Source organism: Notothenia rossii, assembly GCF_949606895.1.
Source record: "Notothenia rossii genome assembly, chromosome: 4".
NCBI classification, from domain to species: Eukaryota; Metazoa; Chordata; class Actinopteri; order Perciformes; family Nototheniidae; genus Notothenia; species Notothenia rossii.
This window is the reverse complement of record NC_136902.1, coordinates 34973298-34999472: the sequence shown is the minus strand read 5'-3', so window position 1 is coordinate 34999472 and position 26175 is coordinate 34973298. Positions and strand designations below refer to the sequence as shown.

Below are 26175 nucleotides of genomic sequence, written 5' to 3'. Positions count from 1 at the left end.
TGAGGCAATTCACCCCAACACACTACTACAAGCAAAGGATGAGGATTTACACCAAGCTGCCCAGCAGCTTAGAGAGCACTACAGTCGGGACATCGCCGCCAGCTTCCCTGGCCAGCTGCTTTCTTTCAGAACCTGTTTCAGGGACCAAATACAAAAACTAAAATCTGTCGCGGATCTGGTAAAAATGCTCATTGTTTACAACCCAGCAGTAACATCTACATTCAGTGAGGTTTGCACAGCCTTCATCTTATTTCTGACTCTTCCTGTCACCGTGGCAACCGCCGAGCGCTCTTTCTCCAAATTAAAACTCATCAAAAACTATTTGAGGAGCACGATAGGACAGGAGAGACTGAGTGGACTGGCCTTGCTGTCCATCGAAAGTGACCGAGCCAAGAAATTGGACATACAGCGGATTGTGGACGAGTTCGCGGAGCGCAAGGCTCGCCGAGTGCCCTTCAAGTAGTGGTGAGTACACTTCAAATTTAATTTGTACAGTAGCCTACTTGTACGTGAATGTATGGGCCGCCGTGCCAATTTTACACTGCTGTGCTCTCATGGTGGCGGCTGGCTGTCCATGGTGAATGGTGTGTCAGAAATGTAGTCATTTTATTAGGCTATGTTTTCGTTGTCCTTGTGGTTTGTTGGACTTTATGTCATGTTATATCATTATTATCTCTGATATATATTTCGTTTCTATACCCTTTGCAGAAACGAAATCTTAAATATTACACCTTTTCTTTAGTTACTTTTCTTTCAAACATTGTTTTAAATTGTAATCTTACTGACTGAGCGACTTTTTACGCACGAGCGTCAGATTACCACCCCGGACTCCCGATATTTTTGTCAAGCTTTATTGGGTTTAAAGGGCCCGGTTATATGGCCCCGCCCCCCGGCCCGGGTCTGATATGTGCCGCCAGTGTATATATGCCATTAAAAACGTTGCTGCTAAATCCACAGAACTGTTACAGGGTGTGTATTATGTAGAATGTGTAACTTTAAAATAATATATAATTTCTTTTTTTAATCTTTAATGCTTTTTGTATGCATGCTTTAGGTAGCATTAAGCTGTATTTGGCTCTTCTCTGCTGTAACAATGTAAATGTATCCCATGTGGGACTAATAAAGGTATTCTGATTCTTATCACAAAAATCAAGCCAATACTATGCTGCGTTCATGGAGCTACGTGGAAGTGGGGAAGGACAATGCTTGATTGCAGATACCTAATTTCACATTCTAGCACAGTTCATTGCTCTTATACCTTGATCATAGCCGTGGGAATATGTTTCAAATGGGGGGTGCTGTAGGGATGACACCAGGGACGGTTCAGACCAATTTGCTGCCCTAGGCAAGATTTTAGCTGGCAATGAAAAACCTCTATCACCAATACACTACAAAAAGAGAAATGTATTGACATGGTGGACAGCTTACATAAAAAGGCTTCAAATGTATTTAGTATTGCATGAACATGTTTTAATTGGAGGGTGGACTTCACATCCTCTAGGCTAGGGGGGTCCGGGGGTGCCCCCCCGGGACGTTTTTTTGTTAACATTTCAAAGTAAAATGCTTCAATCTGGTGCACTTTGAGCGCCCAATTACTAGAGACTGATCTAGGGGGTACAACTCCAAACACCCATATGAAAAAGATCGGTTTACCTTTTATTAATCAAATAAGTATGTGAACATTTCCAATAACCTACCATAGCCAATAACAAATAAATGTAGGCTAGCGTATTTTATTTTTGTTGTTCATTTATATCTTATTTGACCAGTTAACATTTATTTATTTATGCATATTTTTAAATCTCTCCAGTTTTAAACGATATTTTTAGTTTACTGTCCTATAGTATACATTGGACTGATTTCAAACCTGTTTTTATTTATCCTAATAATTATAAAGGTGTGCCTTGGAAATATCTGTTTACATAAATTGTGATCAAAACGTTTGAGAACCACTGAGATAACTTAGACTAAAGTGAGCTATCTAAACCCTCAGTGTCCTTTACCTCACTGAGCATCTCAGACAGGACAGAACTCTCCCTCCACATTATTGTAGAAACAGCTTCTTATATACGTTAGCGCAGCAGAAGCTAACAACAATCCCCGCCGGTACCGGTGCACCCCCTCTCTCTATCTATCTATCTCTCTCTCTCTCTCTCTCTCTCTCTCACTCTCACTTTGGCTGTGAGCTGCGGGCGCCTGATAAGCCAACATCCCCCACTTTCATCACTTACAGCGCCCATCGTACAGGGCAAATGGAAAATGTAACCGGGGTGAAAAGGGTGTTACTTACTTTACTTAATTATGAATGTTGTTACATCAAGGCTGAATTTTTTTTTTTAATTATATTTGTATTATCTTTGTATTTACTCTTGTGGAATTGCAGATCCCCTGTCCTCCACCAGGGGGTGCTGCAGCAGCCTCAGCACCCCTACTTCCCACGGCCCTGACCTTGATTGTTGCCAACTGCGATGCTCAACAGCTTGCTTAACGGAACTTTGACCCTGGTATCAGTTTTGTTTACCACCAATCACGGGAGTATTGTATAACACTTCCATATTGGCGTCCCGGCTCTTCCCCAGAGTTTGCCGCTTGGTGTGAATGCACGCACGCACACGCGGAAGCGCCCAAAGATATGCTGTCCTCGGCTGACCCAGGGTTTCTGTTTTGGTGTGTCACTTTAGCCTGTGTGCTTATATGCACATTTTACGATATAAATTGAATGACATGCCATCTGCACAAATCTGATAAAATAAATGCTGGAAGTAGGCAATAAACAAATCAAAGGTCCAAGCAATATCAAGAGACAGAATCATCACTGGACCGGGAAATAGAAAAATAGCAAAAACTTGAACATGAGAAATTAAATGAATGCAATTTATGTTAAAACACATTCCAATTGTTCACACCCCCAGGGGGGTGCAGAGGCATGACAGGGGGGGGGCGCGAGAGACCAGGTGGAAAAATGGTAATTAAAAAAAATAATAATAATAATATTTTGAAAAATTATTGATTTGAAAATAATATGATACAGTACTATTACGTCGGGGTCTCTGTGTGTGTGTGTGTGTGTGTGTGTGTGTGTGTGTGTGTGTGTGTGTGTGTGTGTGTGTGTGTGTGTGTGTGTGTGTGTGTGTGTGTGTGTGTGTAACGAGCCATTTTGTGTGTGTGTGCGCGAGCGAGAGAGAGAGCGAGAGCGCACCAGTACCGGAGATCGTAGTTGTTAGCTTCTGGTGCTAGCGAGCTACGCTAATGGATATAAGGAGTTCTTTCAACAACAAAGTGGAGGAGAGTCCTCTCCTGTCAGACTGAGAGCCTCAGTGAGCTAAAGGACTCTCTCAGTGTTATCTCAGTGGGTCTCAAATGTTTTGGTCACCATTAATGTAAACAATTATTTCCGAGGCAGACGTTTATATGATCATTATAGTTATAAAAAAAAAGAGAATAAATTAATAACAGGAATGAAATATTATTATGACAGTAAAAAAAGAATAACATTTAAAAGGGTGATTTGTAAAATATCCATAAAGAAATAGTAAATCTGTTTACAGTTCTGTTTCACATGGGTGTTGAGAGATGTATCCATAGATCTCTTCATTTTGCTCTCAAAGTGCCAAAGATTGATGCTTTAAATTCAATCTTTAAAAATCTTCCCGGGGGAGCTTGAAAAAGTTTGAGAACCACTGCTTTACACACACAGACACATACAACCGCAAACATTGGATTCCTTTCAACTTTTACATTGTATCCTGATAAGAGATGTATATGCTTTGTACTCTTCAATCCAAATTTGATTTGTTTGTCTTTTTCAGTTTTCCAGGCTTCTGCTTTTTTTTTGTGATCTTGTTGGTATCAAGGCTTGGTAATGTTTCTCCCATACACAGACTCTTAAATAATAGATTTTATTATTTCGAGGGACCAATCTCAGTTTTTTATGACATTGAGGACCTATTGTGGAGTGTTAGGATATTTTGGCCTGAGCTCACTACTAAGATTTGGAAAAAGGTTTGTGTAAGGTCCGTCGGATTACAATGTATGATATTAGGGTTAGGGTTATTGTCTCAAGTTTCTAATCGGACTGTGGACAATGAATGGCTTAAAGAAAGGGAAGTCATCGCCCTGATATCCGCTAGCTAAACTAGAACCCAAGAAATATAGTCCTTTGCCCCCATAGGATTATTGTTGTCCTACTGTAGCCAATGGGTTTTGATATTGATTGATCAAAAGAAATCATTAGGACAAACATTGAAACATTTTGAGACATGAAAACATCTTTACAACAGCCTACTCTCTCAATCTCTGGTTCTTTGTGTCCTCCCTTAATTTCAAACTCCCCCTTCCCCCTCCTATTATCTACCTTTGTCATTTATATCAAAAGGTTAAAGGAGGATTATGCTCAGTGTGTTAATTCCATGACATTACAGTGAGGTAAAGCCCATCCGCACAATATTCGCAGGGCGGGTCTACATAGGTTGACATTAATTGACTGTGTGTGTGTGAGAGCATGGTGATGAGAGTTCAAGGGTTAAATATCTAACATGATTGCTTGTATTGATTTGGCGACAAAAAGGGTTGAGGTGCAAGGCTTTTATACTGAGCTTTGCAAAGGTTCACTCCTGAATGGACTTTGTTAAGTTGAACTGAAATGTTAAAGGAAATGTATTAATACTGCAGTTCCTGCGCACAATTAAAAAAAATATTCAAAAGAATTGTAACATTTGAGAGCCTGCGTTTCTAAGACATTCGTCAACGTTCTAAGTGTGCTACAAAAGCATGTTGACATTTTAACCCTTTTTAGAGAAGAAATAATGTGCTATATAGTGCTTCTACTGTGACATGCTTTGATGTTCAAAAAGCTCTTTATTTTTTTCATACTGCCTGTGCTGCAGCACCTCTTTTCACCCTCTGTCTGAAACCAGAGCTCAGTCTGCTCTGATTGGTTAGCTGGCCGGCTCTGTTGTGAACCACTTATGTCCCGTTCACACACAACATATGTGTATATATACAGTATATATATGTGCTGCCCCTTTAAGAGGGCCTGCAAAGGGTTTTGGGTTTTGCACTGGGTGTCCATAAATACTTGCCGTAGTTTCCTGTTCCTGTCTGTAAGTACCATTCCATATATTGTCTGTGTATATTTAGTTGCATATTTAAATTGATTATATGCAAACATATAGAAAAATGAATGATGCTAAACTTGTTAGCCGGTGAGCAGCAGTTTAAATGTTTGTAGCGTTTATGCTAAAAGGTACTCTGCTGTTTAGTCTTGTTTATCTGTATTTAGTGCTTAATGTGACAACGTCTCGTGACTGTGTATTTTGTTCATTTCAGTTTTACAAAAATGGAAATGGAAATTAATCAGTAAACATCCTAAACTGACCTGCTGTTTCCTGGGTGTTTATTCCTGATCGTGTTAAGCTATCTGCCAAGCCTGCAATTCCAAAATATTCTTGCAAGGGCAGAATAGTAAAAAGACAACCATCCCTGTAGGATTTGCCACAGAAGATGGGATACCAGTAGAAACAACCGCATTCTTCTGTCATCAAAGCTACAGTCTACATGATGGCAGACAACAAGGATGAGTGGGAAACACGATCACAATGCTCCATCACCTCACGCTCAAGCCGCATGTCCTCAGTCAACACCATGGCAGCTAGAGCTCGTGCAAAAGCAGAGGCTGCACGTGTCCAGGCCTCTTTTGCACAAAGAGAAGCTGACATGATTCAAAAGAAAGCTGAGCTTAAAGCTAGTCTCAACACATTGCGGCTAGAAAGTGCTGCTGCAGTTGCCATCGCTGAAGCTGAAGTTCTCGAAGCAGCTGCTGAGGGTGCATATGGAGATCCAGATCGTGCAAGCCCAAAGAGTGCGTACACTAAGTGGTAAAAAGGGAATCCAGCGCCTGACTCTCACCAAGACTCAAAGCCACAACAACCCATACCCACACCAGGGTGCCAGCACGCAATGGACGATGTTGAGCAAGCAAAAGGCTATGGAAGAGGTGCTGTACAGCCACGTGAGTTAATTGAAGGTGGATTTCCTAAATTTCCTGCTCAACATGCACACAATCAGGAGCGAGATGCCAGCCAGATATATAGCCCTGCTGAAGGTCCATCCCGAAACATCTATAGCCATCATGAGCAGTCACACTCAGCAAGACCATCCAGTTATGTCCATCAACCTGCTCAGCCACATGCAGATGTTTCACCCAGAGCCAATGAGTCTTGTTCATCAGCTACAGCAGATTTGGCAAAGTATTTAAGGGGAATGGTTAGCTCCGGGCTATTGCAGCTTGATGACCAGCCGGAAAACTATTGGGCCCGGAAAGCATCATTCCTCAGTTCCACAAAAGGCTTGAACCTGTCATCAAGAGAAGAGCTCGACATCCTGTGTAAATGGCTTGGACCGAAATTCTCTGAACATGCAAAGAGAATCAGATCGGTTCACATCCATAATGCGGCAGCAGGTGTCAATATGCTATGGCAAAGGTTGGAAGATTGTTATGGGTCACCTGAAGCAATAGAAAATGCACTCCTCAAACAAGTCGATGATTTCCCAAAAATCAACAACGGAGAAAATCAAAAGTTGAGGGAGCTGGGAGACATTCTTCTGGAGCTTGAAGCCGCCAAGGCAGATGGATTTCTATCTGGTCTGAGCTACCTAGATACATCCCGTGGCATCACTCCCATCGTACAAAAGCTGACATATTCCCTCCATGACAAGTGGGTCTCTCTAGCATCACGTTACAAAGAAACACACAGAGTATCGTATCCACCATTCTTCATCTTTGCAAAGTATTTTTTTGACCAGGCAAAGATACTCAATGATCCAAGCCTTGCCCAGCTCACAGGTGGTCCGAGTATAAGCAAGATTGAGGAGCCTTTCAAACCCAACATGAGAACGCCAGTCTCTGTAAGGAGGACAGAGGTCTCAGCAGACTTTGATAACAGCTATGAAAGCTCAGCAGCAAAAAGAGCTGTCGACCCAGATTAGCAATGTCCACTCCACCACAAACCACACCCTCTCAGGAATTGCCGTGGTTTCAAGTATACATCTCTGGATGAGAGTAAAGCCTATCTTAAGGATTCAAACATTTGCTTTATGTGTTGTGCATCAACCAGCCATCAAGTCAAAAACTGTGACAAAAAGGTTCAGTGCAGAGAGTGCAACAGTGACCGCCACCCTACTGCACTACATCCAGGATCGGCTCCATGGACAACAGGGGCCGCCGTAACCTCAAGATATCAAGGCGGGGAGCAAGACAAATCTCCTCCTTTTGCTGTCACGTCAAAATGCACTGACATCTGTGGGACTGAAGTAAGGCCAAGATCATGCACCAAGATTTGTCTAGTCAGAGTGTATCCAGCAGGCCAGAGAGAGAGAGCTGTCAAAATATATGTTGTCCTAGATGAGCAGAGCAATAAGTCTTTGGCAAAAACAAAGTTTTTTGAACTCTTTGACGTTAATGATGACACAGTAGAACGAGTAGCCTACTGGACTTATAGTAAATACCTTTCCTGGTCCGTAAAGTGGAAGTACTGGGGTGATTAAAGAAGGTTCTCCCAGGGTGTATTCAACACCAGTCTCTGAAGTTGTTCTCCTTCTCAAAAGGGACTTTGTGGTATTGTACATTATACCAAGTGGGGAGTGTGCTGCCCCTTTTTAAGAGGGCCTGCAAAGGGTTTTGGGTTTTGCACTGGGTGTCCATAAATGCTTGCCGTAGTTTCCTGTTTCTGTCTGTCTATTGTGACAACCCCTCCACACCACGTGGGGTGTCGTCTGGTTGTGTGTGTGTTTTGTGTGTGATTACAGGTTCCAGCTGCAGCTGTCTGATGAGGCGCACCTGCCGGATGAGCTACACCTGATGAAACAGGATATAGAAGGAGCCCAGCCGGTTACGTCTGTCTCACTCCTCTGGGCACTCTCTCTGCGCCAGCTTCGGGGACCTGTTGCTGGTGTCCATTTAGTTGATGTGTTTAACAAATAAACGTAAATTCTTACCTCTCGTCTCGCCTCCCTGCTTTATGTTACAGCCCACGAGCCGGGTTTTAACATATGGGGGCTCGTGGTTGAACCTGGTCGTTTCTGAGGTACTTTTTGAAAATGGAGTTGTTGTGTTGTGAACAGAGAGGAACTTATCACACAGGTGTAGCGTGTTACGAGCAGTGGGCCGTGATGGGGCGCACAGCTGGTTGTTTGGGAGTAGTCTTGACAGGGGTAACTGTTTAATTGTAAACGACAGTAAAGGTGGCACACAGATTATTTTATTCACGGCAGTCACGTACCGTTGGTATTGTTCCTGTTAGGTCTAATACGGTCTCCCTTGGTTGGAGCTATTAGCTCGGGAGCACGCCGAGGCTGCGGGTGGAGTTGCCGGTTTTTTCGGTCGCTTCGCCGAGCTTACGGTATTTAGTGCGTAAGTACCCGCCATAACTAGCACCTGAAGACTAGCGGGGAGTTTAGCCAGTTACTGTGAGGCAGTTAGAGGGACAGGCCGCGGTAGCGTGTAGGCTGTGTAGTAGCGTGAGTGTGCCACACAAAGGTTGTCATGATGGAGAGTGTGGAGGATTTTGTGAGAGCACCTACAGAGGAGCTACTGGAGGGCTTCTCACGTGAGCAGCTGATCTGTGTTGCTGAACATTTCCGCTTGGATGTTGGGGATAAGAGGATGAAGGAAAACATAAGAGGGATTGTTAGAGCAAATCTGTTCGAGTTAGGTGTTTTCAAAGGGGGGAAGGATACTGTTGATCCTGGCCGAGACAGTGTCAACATGTCTGGCTACCGTGATACAGACCTGACTTTTGAACAGAGAGAGAGACTGTTAATGTTGCAGGTAGAAATTAAAAGGCTTGAGTTAGAGGAGCGGAGGTTGGGTTTACCTGCTGGGGCTGCAGGTCAGGCCTATAATTTCCCTGGTAGAGCTACTCCATTTGACGTTGCCGGTAATCTGTGGGTTGTGCCTCAGTTTAATGAACGAGATCCAGATACATTTTTCTCCTTGTTTGAGCGTGTGGCTAATAGCACCTTATTGCTGCAGTGTGTGCTAACAGGTAGGGCCCAGGAAGCTTATTCTGCTTTAACGGTGGCGGACAGCAAAGTGTATCAAATGGTTAAAACTGCCATGTTGAAGGCTTACGAGTTGGTCCCTGAGGCTTATCGACAGAGGTTTCGGTCCTGGGAGATGTCTGACAGGCAGACACATGTTGAGTTTGCCAGGGATCTGGTTACCTCTTTTGGTAGGTGGTGTAACTCTTTGAAAGTGGATACGTATGTCACATTATGTGAGTTGATGGTGTTGGAGTAATTTAAAAATTCTGTGCCCAGCCACATTGCGGTTTACATCAGCGAGCGTAAGGTGAAAACTGCTGCAGAGGCTGCTGCTCTGGCAGATGACTATGTGCTAACGCACAGGGGCGGTCGCGACTTCAGGGTCCAGGATGAAGCTGGAATGTATCGTGCAGCAGGGAGATGGGAAGAGAAAGCTAATCCGCACTGGGGTGAGCGTGAGATGCGAGGTCAGCCACAGGGTGATTCGGAAATCTGTCATTTCTGCAGGGAGAGAGGGCACTGGAAGGCTGACTGTCCAAAAGCTTAGGCTAAAAGGGGGAACTGTGTAGGCCAGTTTAACTCTGCTGCTTGTGGTGTGTCTGTGGTGCCGTTACCTGTCATCTCTCCCTGTCAGCAGATTAATGAGCAATACGGGTGGAAGGACCCACTGTTTTCTGCATTTGTGTCAACCGGATACGTGTCATTGGTGGGAAGTGATATCAGTGTGCCGGTAAAGATTTTGAGAGACACTGCATCGTATGACTCATACCATTTTCGGACAAATTTGGAACTGGGGATTTTGTCCGGATGCGAGGTGTGGGAATGAATATTGTGCCTGTTCCTCTGCATTCTCTTGTGCTTGACTCAGGTCTGGTGCAGGGTGAGGTCGCCATGGGGGTCCGGCCTGTAATGCCAATTGGTGGTGTGGATGTTATCCTGGGTAACGGCCTGTCTGGCAGCCGTGTGTGGGCTGAGGGTCCACCGCCTACCATGCAGTAGGGATTTCACCAACGAATCGACTAGTCGACTACCTTTACCACTAGTCGGCGCTGTAGGCCCTAGATGATGAGCTACGGGATTACTGCCAGCGGACACCGCATATCCCCACAATGGATAATCCACTGGAGTGGTGGGCAGAAAACGTGCACCGCTTCCCCCGCTTTCGAGGAGCTACCTGGCTATTCCAGCCACAAGCACCCCGAGTGAGAGGGGTTTTCCCCTGGCAGGCAACACTTTCACCCGAAAGCGGTCAAGCCTCCTTCCCTCACATGTCGATGCGTTGGTGTTCAAACCAAACCAAAAATATGGAAAGGTGGACGTTATCGTGGAGGACAGCGAATAAAGTGTTGCGCACTGGATTTACGTGGCATTTATGTAAACAAGAGTTTTTTGCTGTCGATTTTGGTGAGTCCAGTTACTGTTTGTTATTTACTCAGCCATGTAACACAAATTAAAATGCAGTGTTTAATGTTACTGTATGAGTTCCAATATAAAATACAGTTGTACACCTCTCTTTGTGTGTCTTTATTATGACGTAACGACTAGTCGACTACTATTTTGAAAAATGTGTCGACTAGTAAATATTGGTAGTTGTGAAACCCCTACCATGCAGTCATCTTCACCTACTGTGATTGTTAAGGCAGAGGAGAATGCCAAGTGCTCTCCTGCAGTTTTTGTGGCTTGTTCTGTGACACAGGTTGTGAGCTATGCACAGGAGGAATCTGAGCAGGATGAAGAGGTCAGTGTGAGAGAGATTCTGTGGTTATTCCTGACTTGTTGTTGTCGGTATCCCGCAGTGAGTTGGTGATGGAGCAGAAAGCGGATGTCTCCCTCAGTCAGACCCGACGTCAGACATACGTCTCTGGGCGGGCATCTGCCCGAAACTCATATTTCCCGGGAAATCTGAATTGTCAACGGGAAGGCGCTCGTGAATTGTTGTTACGGAACAGAGGGGTTTTAGGTCATAGATTTTAGGTTGCCATAAGGCTGTTGACGGCTACAGGTTACAGGCTACATCCATTGGTTGGTTTGGTGGCACATTTGTAACGCTGTGCCAACTTGGGCAAGCACGCAGGCAAACTTGAGGAGCGCACACAGGGTGGAGTGAGGTTGAGCGATGGAGAGAAAGATTGAGCGAGGCAGATAGCGTGTGCAGCGGTCTGCTTGCGCACAGAGCAGGAGTTTTTGAGAGAGCCGGCTTGAGTCAATTTCTCTTCAAAATATAATTGATTGCCAGCCTCCCTTGTCCCTGGCTGGCTTGCTAGCTCGTTGGTAACGTAACTGATTTCTTCTAATGTGCCTGCATCTGGCGCTGAGTTGCCATATTCCTTTCATGAACCACTTCCTGATATCCATTGTTGCAGATAAATATAAATGATAAGAGCCAAACTAACCTAGCAACAGTAAACTGACAGGCTGCTGTGCCGCATCTCACTCAAAAACCCACACGACCCACACAAAAACCAGTCTCGCGCGCAGCCTTTCATTCAGAATTTCATAGCAAAATAAAAGAATGATATTAAACTAATATTTCAACATAGTTGAAAACAAAAATAAATATTAGGACAGAGCCCTCCAAATAACAACCATAAACATAATAATAAAACAATTAAAATGTTGTATTCAGCCCTGATTAAAACTGCGGGCCCAAATCCTGTATTTTGTTTGTATTTCAGTTTTACAAAAATGGAAATGGAAATTACTCAGTAAACATCCTAAACTGACCTGCTGTCTCCTGGGTGTTTATTCCTGATCGTGTTAAGCTATCTGCCAAGCCTGCAATTCCAAAATATTCTTGCAAGGGGAGAATAATATATATATATATATATATTAATAGGTAATGAAAATATATTCTCATTGGCACTAGGGGTTTCACCAACTAGTCGACTACCTTTACCACTAGTCGGCGCAGTAGGCCCTAGTCAACTAGTCGTGAACAAAATGGAGGTAAACGAGGTGCTGCAAAATGCTCCAAAAAACGTCCGACATTCATATGTATGGCAGTACTTCAACAAAGATGTAACCAACTCCACAGTGAAGTGTCAGTTTTGTACAGCTGTACAACAAAAATACTGCTATGCGCAACCATCTGAAAATGAAACAGCCGCTGCCGGCAGCTAGCACTAGCAGTAATGCTAGCACCAGTGAGCAACGGACCGCCGTCAGCACTGGACAGAGGCAGACGAGCATTATTGATTTTTCCAAGTGCCCCGTTACGGACAAAAGAAGACAGCAGATAACAGACTTGCTTATCAACTTTGTCGTCAAGGATGTTAAACCACTTTCTGCCCTTTCCGGAGAAGGCTTCAGGGAAATTATTAAGTTTTTCGAGCCAGGCTATAAGGTCCCGTGCTACACTTTGGAGCAACATCATGCTTCAGTACAACACTGTGAAAGCGAGGGTTGTGTTAAATATGTTCTTTATTCTCGCGTCCAGGAGAGAAGCTTTAAAATGAGACTAAATGGAGTCTCTGAAAAGATTCAAATGGGATACTTTAATTAAAAAAGGCGCGGTAGTGTTACAGACAGAATATTGTTCCGTCAGACAAACAGCTGTGATCCGGTTCTCCTGAGCAAGAAGAAGACAGCGGATCTCTCCTCCGGCGCTGCTATATATATCCTCTGCTGGCTCCTCCCCGCCAGCCGGCTCACCTCGTCTCCAATGTCCGTTATTGCATTTAAACAGAGGATAGGTTCTTTTCACATTCAATATATGCTTAACACGCCGTTTCTCCTCATATTCTCTTTCATCACTTTTCATTTAACACATTCTAAACGCTGTAATCAATACTCTAAACAATACTTCTCGGCTCGTTTGGTTGCCGGTCATTCCGGATGTTGTCACATGCTACTCTCGTCTGTAAACAATAATGTATTCAAATAAACTGTACTTTCATTTAATATTCAACATGGTAGTATCTCGACATCTATCGTTGTAGTGTTAAATCAGTAGGTTTCGGTTTTCACCACACCAAGTCATTTCGCTCCTCAGTTCACCTCTTTAGGAAATCGTATATTAGCCACATGCTACATGCTAACCGTAGATGAAGGATTTTCAGAATAAAAGCTTAACTGCTTGTGCACAAGAATTTCTGGTTTTTCAGTATAAAAGAGCGTTTGAACTGACGGTATGTTTAAGCTACATTATACCATCAAAACATTGATTTTAATTTCTAACAGTCCCTCCTTACACACCTAAAAGGTGTGTATAATACTGAAATCAATGAGTTCTTCATCTGAACTTTGCATATTACATATCTCATATTAACAAACATACAATCAAATGGAATGGTTTCACAGCCGGCTTTACAAAAATACAAAATAAATTCTTGTCTGTGTTCAAACATAAAAGTTTTCCCTTGTGCATAACTTCTAGTGTTTACATTCAATATCATTCTTCAAAATAGCAGCAATGGCTTGGTATCAGAACATTTCTTCCTCCCTCCTTTCACAGAAACCGTTCTCATACCACGCTCAGTGTTAAGGCACTTGTTTTTACAAAGTGAAAAGAAACAAACCATTTTAGAATAGCAATGATTTATACAACATGAAATCTACCATATTAGAATAGTATAAAATAATAAAGTCAAATAAAATGGACTATCTTAGAATAGTGTAAAATTAATTGGAATAATAAAAATATACTATCTTGGAATAGTATGAAGTAAATTGAAATGGATTCACTCCATTTTAATTTTGCTCACTTCTTCACATGATTTCATCATTTAAAGAATCACATCGGCTGGACATTCATTGATCAATCTCATCTCCGAACATCCATATCATTTAAACTAACTCATCATTGTCATCCACATCTGTATACGGGATGGGTCGTCTTGTTCTGCTAGCATTTGTAACTGTCTCCTCCTGAGAAATGTACCCTCCCTCCTTTCATACCATTTAAGGTATGAAAGTAATATGTTCTCTAGAAGGGGCCGTTGTGCGTTCTACTCTGGGGTACGGCATTCTAGACAGTCATTTCTGGGAGAAGATTTTGGTCAGTTACAACAGTTGTAGAGTTTCATCACTTAAAAGTTCCTACTCAGTACCTTTGGGTGGTCTGTTCTAATGCAGTGATAAAGTCCCTGAAATGGTGTGAAAACCGGTGGAATATCAATAACTCATTATACTAATTTATTTTCAATTATGGTCTACTTAAATAACTATGCTAACCCCTTTTACAGTGTGTGGAACCTTGGGTGCCCGAGCATGTGATAATTACTCCCTCCTTTAACAAGGATTTTAAAAACAGAAGTCATTTCATTAATGGTTTGTAGTTTAATTCAGGGATTTACACCTATGGCAGATATGTTTCTCCTTTAAATAACATCTCCAAAAGTCAGGTCATCTGGTGAATGGATGACCTTTAGGAGCTGGTGGCGCTTGTCTTTTAAAACTCATACTCTGGTGCCGTGCGCTCCCTCTGAAGCTGCAAGTAAGATTTAAAACATCTGCAGGGTGGGTTGAGCGACCCCTTCTCCCTAAACGATGTTTGTTGTAACAAATATGTACCATCACAATGAGTGATCCAAGGCCCCGCATGTATTACTCCCAACTACATTAGTTTTTTTTTTTAAATTAAACTTTGCTTTCGCTCTTTGCCCAGTGTCATTTTAAAACTCTACATCTTGGACGAAAAACAAATGTTATTTCCTCCTTAATCTTCCCTCCTGAGGTAATAACCATGCTACAATGGAGAAATCAATACTCTAGATTGGAATACCATCTTTGGCTTGGTACTAGCTCTACCTTTAACATTTTCCATACAAATAAAGATTTGTCTGCTTTTATAGAGTGGTTACTAAAACCATTCCTTTAAACTGTAGGTCTATACTGTAACAAGTTCAATCTTCCCCAAATTCACACATGAATAAAAATCTCTTAAAGAATAATTTGTTCATATAATGAAAAGATTGAATAATATGTTCTACCCTCAGTGTGTTTTTAGGGTTATTTAATAGTTTCCTCTTTTTTCTTTATAAATTCACCAATTTATTAATTCATGGCTGATAAATCTTTTTCTTTACGTATTTCTCGTTGGTGAATAAGTGTGTTTATGTGTAAACTCACTCACTCCCGTTTTCCTTCTCTCCCCCTCTGGTTGTCAAGCCACGACCCCCTCACGTTCTGCCGGACCATGCCAACTCCTCCGTCCTTTCCTCTTCTCCGTCCACCTTCTCCTCAGTCCATCTGCTCTTGGATCCTTCCGCTGTAACTCTCTTCAGTGTCCCATCTGCTTTGCTTTTCATCTCCTCCTTTACAGTCTCTACTTTGTTGCATGGAGGGCGTATTCCGCTCTCATGTCCCACACTCTGCTCTTGTGCCCAAATCTTGTGGCTCAGCTTGGAACTTCATGTCCTGTGGGGGACCGATGAGAGTGTGCCTTTTTATTTCACCTGGTTTTGGTTCTTGGTGCCTCAGGTGGAGATAGTTCTGGATGCAGCGTTGGAGTTGTTGGTTCAGCTCTGGTTCTCTGTCTGTTCTATGGAGGAGGAGGAGGAGTCTTCCGTGGTGAGGTCTTTTGTCTGCTTGGACGATGGGGTCGTAGCGTTCTGACAGGCGGAGAGAGAGAGATCTCGGGAGGCATTACGTATAGTTACATTCTAACACACTGAGGTAAAATAAATCCAACCTTTTCCACTCTATTTTCCTAATCTTACTATCCATCTTAGTTGTTAAATGCCATCTAAACACAATTCATGTCTACTAATAATTTTACCATATCCCTAAACATTGCCTTCACCCACTGTAACATGTTTATTCCAATTAACTCTTTCAGGAAACCATTTTCTTCTATAAATTTAAATACCTAGATGTTTCAAGCACCACATATTTCACACACTATAAAAGAACGTCTCCATATTTTCTCCATCACTTTAAATCTCACTGTTATTTAGAACCGTAGTAACTTTTGTGACTGGACATATCTGCAATGTCGCCACTATCTGCTGGGGAATCTTGTTCATAGAGTTTGTACGTACAAAGCTGTACTTGTGGGTTAGTAGCCTGTGTCAACTGTAATCATTTTCAATAATTGTGCTCAGGTCACCGATCGGTTGTTCATAGCTTAACAGGGGGTGTTTCTGGTACAGACTAAAACATGGATCCAGTGTATTTAGAGATTCCCCTAATCTGTAAATCCCCATCACTTACATATCCCAATCACTTAAACCCATCTCATCATTTGATACAAGAACTGCATATAAGGGGGTGAATCATCTTGATTATAACCGCCTCTTGTTTGGGACCGAGTATTTCTAACTCCTCCTCTTGTTGCTCAGCTGATCTTTTGGCTCTGGGGATAAGTGAAAGTCTCTGAAACACAGCTGGAGTCTTGTTAGTGATGTGGGCATTCTATGAGTGAACTAATGGATCCATGTCTTACATAATATTGTACTCCCCTTCCAACCAGAAAGGTGCCAAGTGTAATGAGCACAATCAACAATGCTATTCTGACTCTTATCCCTAGGGGACCCCACAATTGGTTTGGCTTTGTTCTCATCATCTCTATTTTAAACCTGGTTGTGTCTGTTACAGAATTTAAATAATGAGTACAAAAATAAAATAACAAATTGGACTCTTTTTACAGATGTAAAACAAAAAATAGGTATTCACATTAATGTACAATCTATAAAAATCTATAGACAATTTGTCTTTTGAGCCGTTTCTATCTTTATCTTATTTCTATTTATTGTTTTGTTCCAGCTCTGCCAAATCAGTCCTAACTCCCAATAATGTTCTGGAAGTTGCCAGTGAAGGGTGACAATGTGTGAGGTGGTGTCAATTTGCTCCTTTTTCTTTACCTTTAAACCGGAGCGCGTGTGAAGTTTGTTACAACCTTTCACGCTTCCGTCCACCGGGGATCAGCCCACTGTCTTTTGTGAACTTTCACCCTCACCCAATCACCTGGCCGAACAGGAGTCTCTTCTGGTGTCTCGTCTGGTATCTCTGTAGTTTTCCTAGCCTGCTGTGTAGACAAAACTTGCATAATATTACTCAGAGTTCTGACATATTCATCCACTTCTATTTGTCTAATATCTAAAACTGGACCACTCCCTCCTTGGAGAAGGCCCGAGCTTCGGCATACCTCTTGTTGACTACATGTTATTATTTATTAACTACAACGTCACTGAAATCAACATATCTGTATAATCATGACACTCCCTCCTTTGAGCATAAAATGCTCAATTAATATTGCAATGATTACCCTATTCTGTACAGGACATGTAAAACTCATAACGTTGCATTAAATAAATATAACTTCTCCGTGTACCCACAAGGGGTACAAAAATATCGTATGATTTATGGTTTTCTGATGGTATAAATGCATATTCACTATAAAAAAAATCAGCAATTAGCACTTCTAATAGTTTACTTGTTTCAATAATGGCTTTTGTAATGGTATTATGCGTCATCGTTGCTGCGAAAAACAATACCTCTGGTGTCGCTAATGCGTCTCGATAACTCTAGGATTAGAGGATTGGTTGACACTGCTGAACTAACATATGATAAAATAATATTTCTCCAAACTGGAGGGAAAATATGAACTATTCTCTCAGAGAGTGACCTGCATGAAGGGCTGGTGCCCCTCACTCAAATGAGATATTGCCTTACGCACAACACCACAAATCAGTAAAGTTACTCAAGAATAAATAAATAAAGACTGATTCTTGAAACTGTTGTAAAAACCCTACAACTTCTTCATCCAAGCTCTCAATCAGTGTTATGTTATTTAATCTGCGGCTCATGCCTTAAAACAGACACTTCAGACCGATTATAAAATTGTGTTTATGAGAAAAATGTAATCTGACTCCATAAATCAAATAATTGTTTGATTAAAAACTGCACTTCTGGCTAACAATAAATGAAGTTCCCCTTTAAACACAGCCCCGGTCTTCTGACGGGGTCCATCTATGTACTGGCTGGAAAATGTTGGGCCAGTCTCCGTCGCTCCGTCACTGTTCTCCCGTTAACAGTCACTCTCTAGTTCAGCTGGGTTCTTGTTGACTTCTTCACTGGTTTGAGACAAGCGACCCTATCGGACACCTCCCTTTGTAGCCAGACTTCACCACAGCAGAATCGAGTTTCTGTTTTCAGGTCTGGACAGCTTCACGTCAGGTGTATCGCCGCCCCTTGCATATTTTGGGTGGAAGCCCGTCTTCTTGACCTCACTAGTTGTGTGGACACAATAGTTTTCTGTGTGGGGGAACAACATCACTCGTAATGTATTTTCCTTCTCATAATTACACAAATAGTCTGCTACTACTTCTAATCTGTGGATGCTCTGTGTAAATGCAATATTCTACTCACTATCTTTTAAATAACATTCAACCTCTCCCTCCTGTGGTGACATATGTGGCTCTATGTAGCTGGATTTCCAAATACTCGTTCTCCAGTGGAGTCCTCCCACACTCCTTCACATCTCTTCAGGAAGGCATACATGTCTTCCCCCGGTTCTTTTCTCAGGCTGTTGAGGGCATGTAAACTCCGTGTTGTTGGGTAGATGTGACGAATAGCAGCCCAATAATTCGACCTGATGTAGTTGAATGGAGTGTCATCTGGGTCATTTGTGCAATTGGCCTCGGAATCTATTGCTCTCACTTCAAGTCGTCTTTCAATCCGTCCGAGCAGGGCCCTCATGTCTCCCAAGCACAGGTGGTCCTGGGCTGTGTATCTCTTCAGATCATTCACCCACTTCTGACCTCCTTTCGTGAGTGGAGGTAGCTTTGACACTAATGCTTCCATGTCCCTGTGAGTCCATGATTTGTATCGAAATCCTCCTCTTCCAGCCGCTATCAATGGCATGGAGGTATATGCACCGGTTCTTCGTTCTTCTTGTTCTCTCTGTTGTCTATCTGCAACAATGTCATTATGGGCTTCAACTGCCTTTCGTCTCTCTTCCATTCCTCTGTTGAGTTCCTTTTTCATTATTCTGCCGAGTTCTTCCACATGTAAGCTGTTTGTCAATCCTTGGCTGGCATCTTCCAGATGGAATACCAGACTTGCAACCATAGCTTTTCTTTTTTCAGCTCTGTTCATAGCAATGTTTACAGGTCCATACCAAGAGGGTTGTCCGGCTTTGATCCATGCGTTTTCCTGTTGTAGATATTCAGCATTCTCATGTTCAACTACAGCTTTTTCCGTTGGTCCAGGTTGATCATCTGCTGGAATCAATCCTCTCGTTTGCCACTGTTCTAACAGTTTCTCCATTTGGTTCCATGTCCTCTGTCTTTTACTTGAAACTGTTAAAGCATCGGATCTGATTTTTACCCTTTCCTTGATATCTGCAGTTGAGCCTGGCCCTGCGTCTAGTCTCAACTTAGTTTGTTTTGGTGACATGTTCTCTAATTATTTATGAACTTATCAAAGATGAAGCACTAATCTTCTGACTAGCACCTTCGTTGCTGTTCGTCCGAACTTTAATTTTTTTTTCTTTTTTTTTTTTTTTTTTGCTCAAAGTTTTATTATTTTTATAGATATTTTTATTTTATTTTTTTAAGTTTAAGGTAAAATATTAATAAAGTTAATTAATATATAAAAAATATGCAAAATTAAAATATGAAATGTTAAAATAAAGTTGTACCGTGTATGGTTTTGACTTTGAAATATGAATTTGGTTCAAAATCACAATGTTATGGTGTTTCCGCTATTTGGGTAATAATTCTGTACTACCACCAGAGTGCGCTATTTTAAATTCCAGCTTAATCCACTAGGGAATAGCCGTTTCAAAACTGACTCGTTTTTAACAAAGGAGAAACTTAGTTTCCTCAAAAATATCTTTAAAATAGGAATTTACACTATGGTTAAACAACACAACACATAACCGCCAAAACACATTTGCAAAGAAGAATATTCACAATGTTATGGTGTTTCCGCTATTTGGGTAATAATTCTGTACTACCACCAGAGTGCGCTATTTTAAATTCCAGCTTAATCCACTAGGGAATAGCTGTTTCAAAACTGACTCGTTTTTAACAAAGGAGAAACTTAGTTTCCTCAAAAATATCTTTAAAATAGGAATTTACACTATGGTTAAACAACACAGCACATAACCGCCAAAACACATTTGCAAAGAAGAATATTCACAAAACCGCCAATACACATTTACCAGCAGAAGTACTTCCAATAGTTCTAACTCTAACAAGAAGTATGATGTTCTTTAGAAGATGGAATGCCTAGCCTCAGTGTGTTAAAGCAAACAGAGTACTTCAATTAGCATTTCATGAAATGGTGACTGCCGTGTGGCTCACCGTGAACATGAGGTCAAGACAAAATGGCAACTGGTTTTCCAACCTTTGACCTGAAGAACAAAGGGATTTGAGAAAACACCTGGAGTTGAAATTGGTGAGGTGATATTTTGTCTAGTAAATTCAACACACAACACTGTAGTTTAAAATAACATTTCCATTTAGTTTACAATGATAAATGGGCCTCATACCCTTACGTCATAGCCCTCTACCCATGTACGTAAATGTTTTGACTTTAAGAGCCAGTATGGTCATTTCTTCTGTTTAAACACGCTATTTATGGGACAAATAGGACGCTAAGCAAACACAATTAGAAGAATATCGTCTATCTAACGCACGAATGTCGCACTTCCTGCCGTAATCCACAACGCAATGTCTTGAAAAACAGAATGGTGTAACCACTGAGAGCTTCAAACTACTCAGGCCTTTCCCTTGAAATAGGACTTTTTTAAAACAGCCTCACGCTGTTGTTACACAAAACACTCACTCCAATAACCTTAGCTTCAAACTTTGGCTGTGTCTTTGCCTCAAGCAGTCCCGACTGCTTAATGGCCTAAAACCATTCACGTAAAACGTAAAACGCCACAAAAGACACATATAGTGATTGGCCTCTAGCCGACATGTACTAACAGACAAACGAATAGCATGCAGGGTTAAATAGAAAAAAAAGAAATTGAACTCACCCTGCCTCTAACAAAGCAACGCCACGTGGTAATGCTACCAATATTTATCAATTTAGGCTTGTTTTAACTTAAATTGCACAGCTATTTTCAGGATCCGCTGGCCGCCGTCAAACACACAGAACTAACATTGTCCTACATTAACTATTGAAGAATTCGATATAACAGGTTTCTCCATACCTAGTTGATTTGAGCTCTCTGTGTGCTGAACGGATGCCAGTGGGTCCAGCAAGCAGCCTGCTGTAGTCTCTCCCGGTTTTGCGAGATCCTGGGCTAGCTCGCCAATTGTTAAATATGTTCTTTATTCTCGCGTCCAGGAGAGAAGCTTTAAAATGAGACTAAATGGAGTCTCTGAAAAGATTCAAATGGGATACTTTAATTAAAAAAGGCGCGGTAGTGTTACAGACAGAATATTGTTCCGTCAGACAAACAGCTGTGATCCGGTTCTCCTGAGCAAGAAGAAGACAGCGGATCTCTCCTCCGGCGCTGCTATATATATCCTCTGCTGGCTCCTCCCCGCCAGCCGGCTCACCTCGTCTCCAATGTCCGTTATTGCATTTAAACAGAGGATAGGTTCTTTTCACATTCAATATATGCTTAACACGCCGTTTCTCCTCATATTCTCTTTCATCACTTTTCATTTAACACATTCTAAACGCTGTAATCAATACTCTAAACAATACTTCTCGGCTCGTTTGGTTGCCGGTCATTCCGGATGTTGTCACATGCTACTCTCGTCTGTAAACAATAATGTATTCAAATAAACTGTACTTTCATTTAATATTCAACATGGTAGTATCTCGACATCTATCGTTGTAGTGTTAAATCAGTAGGTTTCGGTTTTCACCACACCAAGTCATTTCGCTCCTCAGTTCACCTCTTTAGGAAATCGTATATTAGCCACATGCTACATGCTAACCGTAGATGAAGGATTTTCAGAATAAAAGCTTAACTGCTTGTGCACAAGAATTTCTGGTTTTTCAGTATAAAAGAGCGTTTGAACTGACGGTATGTTTAAGCTACATTATACCATCAAAACATTGATTTTCATTTCTAACAGTTGCCAATGAGATGAAAGCCAAAAGTGTCTCACTAACCACTGATCTGTGGACATCTTGCACCATGGATCCATATATCACCATAACTGCCCACTAATCACAGACACCTGGGAGTTAAAATCCTGAGTGCTGCGAACCACTATCATGCCAGAGAGACACACTACTGTGAATATAGCCCAGAGGCTCAAAGAAACAATTGAGGAGTGGGACTTAGTTGTGTTTTGCACTATTCATGACAATGCAAGCAGCATGAACCTGGCAATGGAGCTCTGCGAGCAGTTTCCCCACCACCTTGGATGCGCCGGAAAAACCATTCAACTAGCAATAAAAGCAGTGTTGCACTTACCAGAAATTGCCAAGACCACAGATGCTGCCAGGCGTGTATTCAGTCATTTTCGTCACTCCTCAGTAGCAGTTTGTGCTTTGAAGAAACGTCAAGAACAGCTCGGAGTAAAAGTACACAAACTCCAAAATGACTGTGCGACCCGCTGGAATTCAACGTTCACTATGCTCAAGCGACTGTATGAGCAGAGAATCCCGGTGCAGGCCGTCCTTGCGGATGAGACAGTGACAAAAGTTGGCATCCGAAGATCCCTCGCCATGAGAGAGTGCCAGTGGGAACTGGTGGAACAGCTGATCCCGGTGCTCAGGCCTCTAGCAAAGGCGACAACTATCATGTGTGGAGAAAATCACGTCGGGCTGTCCTTCATCTACCCCGTATACTGAACATGGCTAACAACACGCTAAGTGCAAATGAGTCCGATCTGGCGGCTATTTGTTTCTTCAAGAATACCGTGAGGAAAGAGCTCATCACCCGCTTCAAGCTGTTGTCTCGCCTGCTGGCAGAATCCATCCCGATCACGGCATGCATGCTAGATCCACGATTTAAGCATCTGAAGTTCCTTCCAGACGATGTCAGAGAGGAAACCCAGGCGCGCCTGACTCAATTAGTGCTTGAAGACGGAGAGGTGGAACAGCCGGGAGCTACAGGTAAATAGAGTTGAACTAGCGATAATTGTTTCACAAAAAAGTCCATAAGCCGGCCAAATTGTAAAATAATGTGTTTATCATTAATGCGGTTCATTTTTGCTGGAGGTGAAGAGATCGCAGACAACGTTCGAGTGGAGCTGGCGGAAACAAGTTGCAAAAAGGCGAGACTGGAGAGTGACTTTGAAAAACTGTTTGGAGCTCATTTCGAGAGCAGCAGCAAGAAAAAACGGGTCAACAGTGATGCTGAGCTACGGGATTACTGCCAGCGGACACCGCATATCCCCACTATGGACTGGAGTGGTGGGCAGAAAACGTGCACCGCTTCCCCTGTTTAGCCAAGCTTTCGAGGAGCTACCTGGCTATTCCAGGCACAAGCACCCCAAGTGAGAGGGTTTTTTCCCTGGCAGGCAACACTGTCACCCGACAGTGGTCAATTCTCCTTCCCTCACATGTCGATGCGTTGGTGTTCCTCAAAAGGTGGACGTTATCGTGGAGGACAGCGATTAAAGTGCTGCGCAATGCGCTGTGGCATTTGCGAGTTTTTTGCTGTAGATTTTGGTGAGTCCAGTTACTGTTTGTTATTTACTCAGCCATGTAACACAAATTAAAATGCAGTATTTAATGTAACTGTATGAGTTCCAATATAAAATACAGTTTTACACCTCTCTTTGTGTGTCTTTATGACGTAACGACTAGTCGACTGTTATTTTGAAAAACGTGTCGACTAGTAAATATTGGTAGTCTTCTATTTGGTAAAAACAAACAAGTACCCACCAAAGAAAAAGGTTACATCTAGGAAAGTTATTCTCAGTTATATCCTCTTTGTAATTAAGTGTGTAAAGGGAATTGTCATTACAGAGCAGCGTAATGAGAATCAGCCAATGCTGACAGGGGAATTAGTATGCAAGTGCGTTTGCATGCACCATGCTGTGGGCTTGGTTTGTGCCAGTATGGGGGTTGTATAGTGGTCATGTGTGTGCATGCATAAGAGACACACGCACGCACACACAAACATATACCAGTCCCTGCATTTACCACTGAGATTCATTATTCACAGTGCACTCTACTCATAAAAGAAAAGCAATTATGATGGAGCAGCCCAGCTTTTGATGTTGGAAACGCGTGTTGAACATTCTTTATGCCCATGGTAGGCAACGCGTATGTAGGCTATATGTTCACGATGGGGGAGGTGTATCTAATGCACTGAGTCATTCAATTGTCATTCCACAGTATGCATCTGTATTTGCTCCATACGTACAGCATGCTTGCATTTATCATTCCACATGCATGTATGATGAGCCCATCAAGCGGTGCTCTTAATGTAAATTCACCGCTGCCTTCATATTCCCCCTCACTGTGTCTCATTACCTGTGCATAGTAAATCAGTAGGCAAATTCATTTCATATATGTTTTCATAAGGAATGCAGCATGCAGACCTCTCGGGCCCTTGTGAGTTACAGCTGAAACAAACCACACCCTGAAATATTGATCAAAGTCTGGGCATGTTCATACAGAAGGACAGAACATGGTCAATGCAGCAACACAGGTTCTCTCATGTTTGTCAAGAGGAGAAGAGAAGTCAACTCCAGATGCCCAGAACCATTGACTGATATTACCCAGATGAATACCACTTAATAATTAACAACTTTAAACCCCATATAAGGGCAGGTGTAGTGATGTGTGCAAATTCTCTGACATATTCCCAAGAATAAGATAAATATCCCTTAAAGCGGTGTAATAAGAATAACTTTAACAGTACTGTATTAAGGTGGTGCAGGGATGACGTATTTTGTTGGTCCACCTGGGAGTTAGCATCTTAAGAGCTCCCTTGACAAAAACAAATGGGATTTTTGAATATTGCAGTAAATCTAATCACCAGAAGGAAATATGTGGCTATTAAGGAACTCCATCAGTATGACTTTGAATCACATCTGCTGCCCACAGCCTGCTTATCACAATAGGAAAATCGCAGAAAAATGGGCATATCTGCCACCCAGAGGCAGCTACATTTATGTGTCTTATTTAGTAGCTTGTTAGCAACTGCAATTTTTTATGACACATGGAAGCTTTGGACATTGAGCATTGGGGTTATTTCTGACATATTTTATGTTGTAGAACAAAACGTAGAAAATCTCCAAAGCTTATAATAACCACAGACCTTATTTCAATCAGGAGAGACCTCATTTTGTATAAGAACATTTATTGACACATCTCACATGATACATGTTAAGTCTTTGGCGATTAGACCCCGATCCTGAAATCGTATATCTAAAGGGGGAAATGCAGCCGTGAGCATATAGGGAACACCCCGGGGTCTAGACACTGGTGATTAGATTAGATTACTTTATTGTCATTACAAAAATGCAAGCACAGTGTGACGAAATTTAAGGAGGGTCTAACCAGAGTGCAAAACAGTCAGTTACAGATGTATCAATTAATTTCAGACAGTTTTAAACGCGAGGGCCGTGATTGGTACGTGATCTGCCCTCGCTCAAGGGAAAACCTCCAGCTTGACTTGAGACCGCCCCCGTGATAGGTAAATGTAATTATAATGAAGCCAGCTGCAATGGATTATTGATCCACCAGGGGGTGCAGTGGGGTTCCACACTGGAGCTCATGTGAAATAAAGTCAGATACAGTACGCTGGATGTACAGCGGAATTTTGTTAAGATCCATATGTCATGGATATCATACTCTGTGCTAAATAAGAGACATGTAATCATTTACAAAACATCACCATGTTGTTATTTAACAAAAATAATGTGGTTTAGTCGAAAAAAACGAACGGGAGGAAATGCAGCCCGGCTCTCGATTTTTAATCGTAATTTAATCATCATCTTCACCACGATCATTTATGTTTATGTTCGCCGAATTGACATGAAATCACTGACACATATGAATATACTGTATTCAACTTCATTAAAACGTTATTAACGTGCCTAAACTCAGTAATTCACTAAAAATATTTATATTTTAATGGAGCCTCGTCGGCAGATCAGGACCCTAACGCGCAGCGGAGGGATCTTGGTCTGCATGACGGGTGTTTTTCGGTTATGGCTAGAAAGTATCCGTCTAATGTAAATATGACGTCACGTTCTCATTCTAACTCTCGTTGTAATCGGAGCGGCTCGGTTGTAATCGGAGCGGCTCGGAAGCGCA

The 26175-nt window shown here is 42.1% G+C and overlaps 1 protein-coding gene and 1 long non-coding RNA gene across 3 annotated transcripts in view; one reads left to right on the top strand and one right to left on the bottom strand.

Moving 5' to 3' along the window:
• The window catches only part of LOC307036937, a 304273-nt gene that overhangs the window by 174613 nt on the left and 103485 nt on the right, over window positions 1-26175 (bottom strand). The window lies entirely within an intron of this gene.
• On the top strand, window positions 22378-23604 carry LOC307036924 (uncharacterized protein). 2 transcript variants are annotated; one of them, XM_079677580.1, is made up of 2 exons: window positions 22378-23016; window positions 23128-23604. In XM_079677580.1, exons 1-2 carry the CDS (start codon window positions 22755-22757, stop codon window positions 23349-23351), a joined length of 486 nt encoding a protein of 161 aa, XP_079533706.1. In that variant the 5' UTR covers window positions 22378-22754; the 3' UTR covers window positions 23352-23604. The 2 variants fall into 2 exon arrangements, with proteins under 2 accessions (XP_079533706.1, XP_079533705.1); XM_079677579.1 differs by having other exon boundaries at window positions 23122-23604.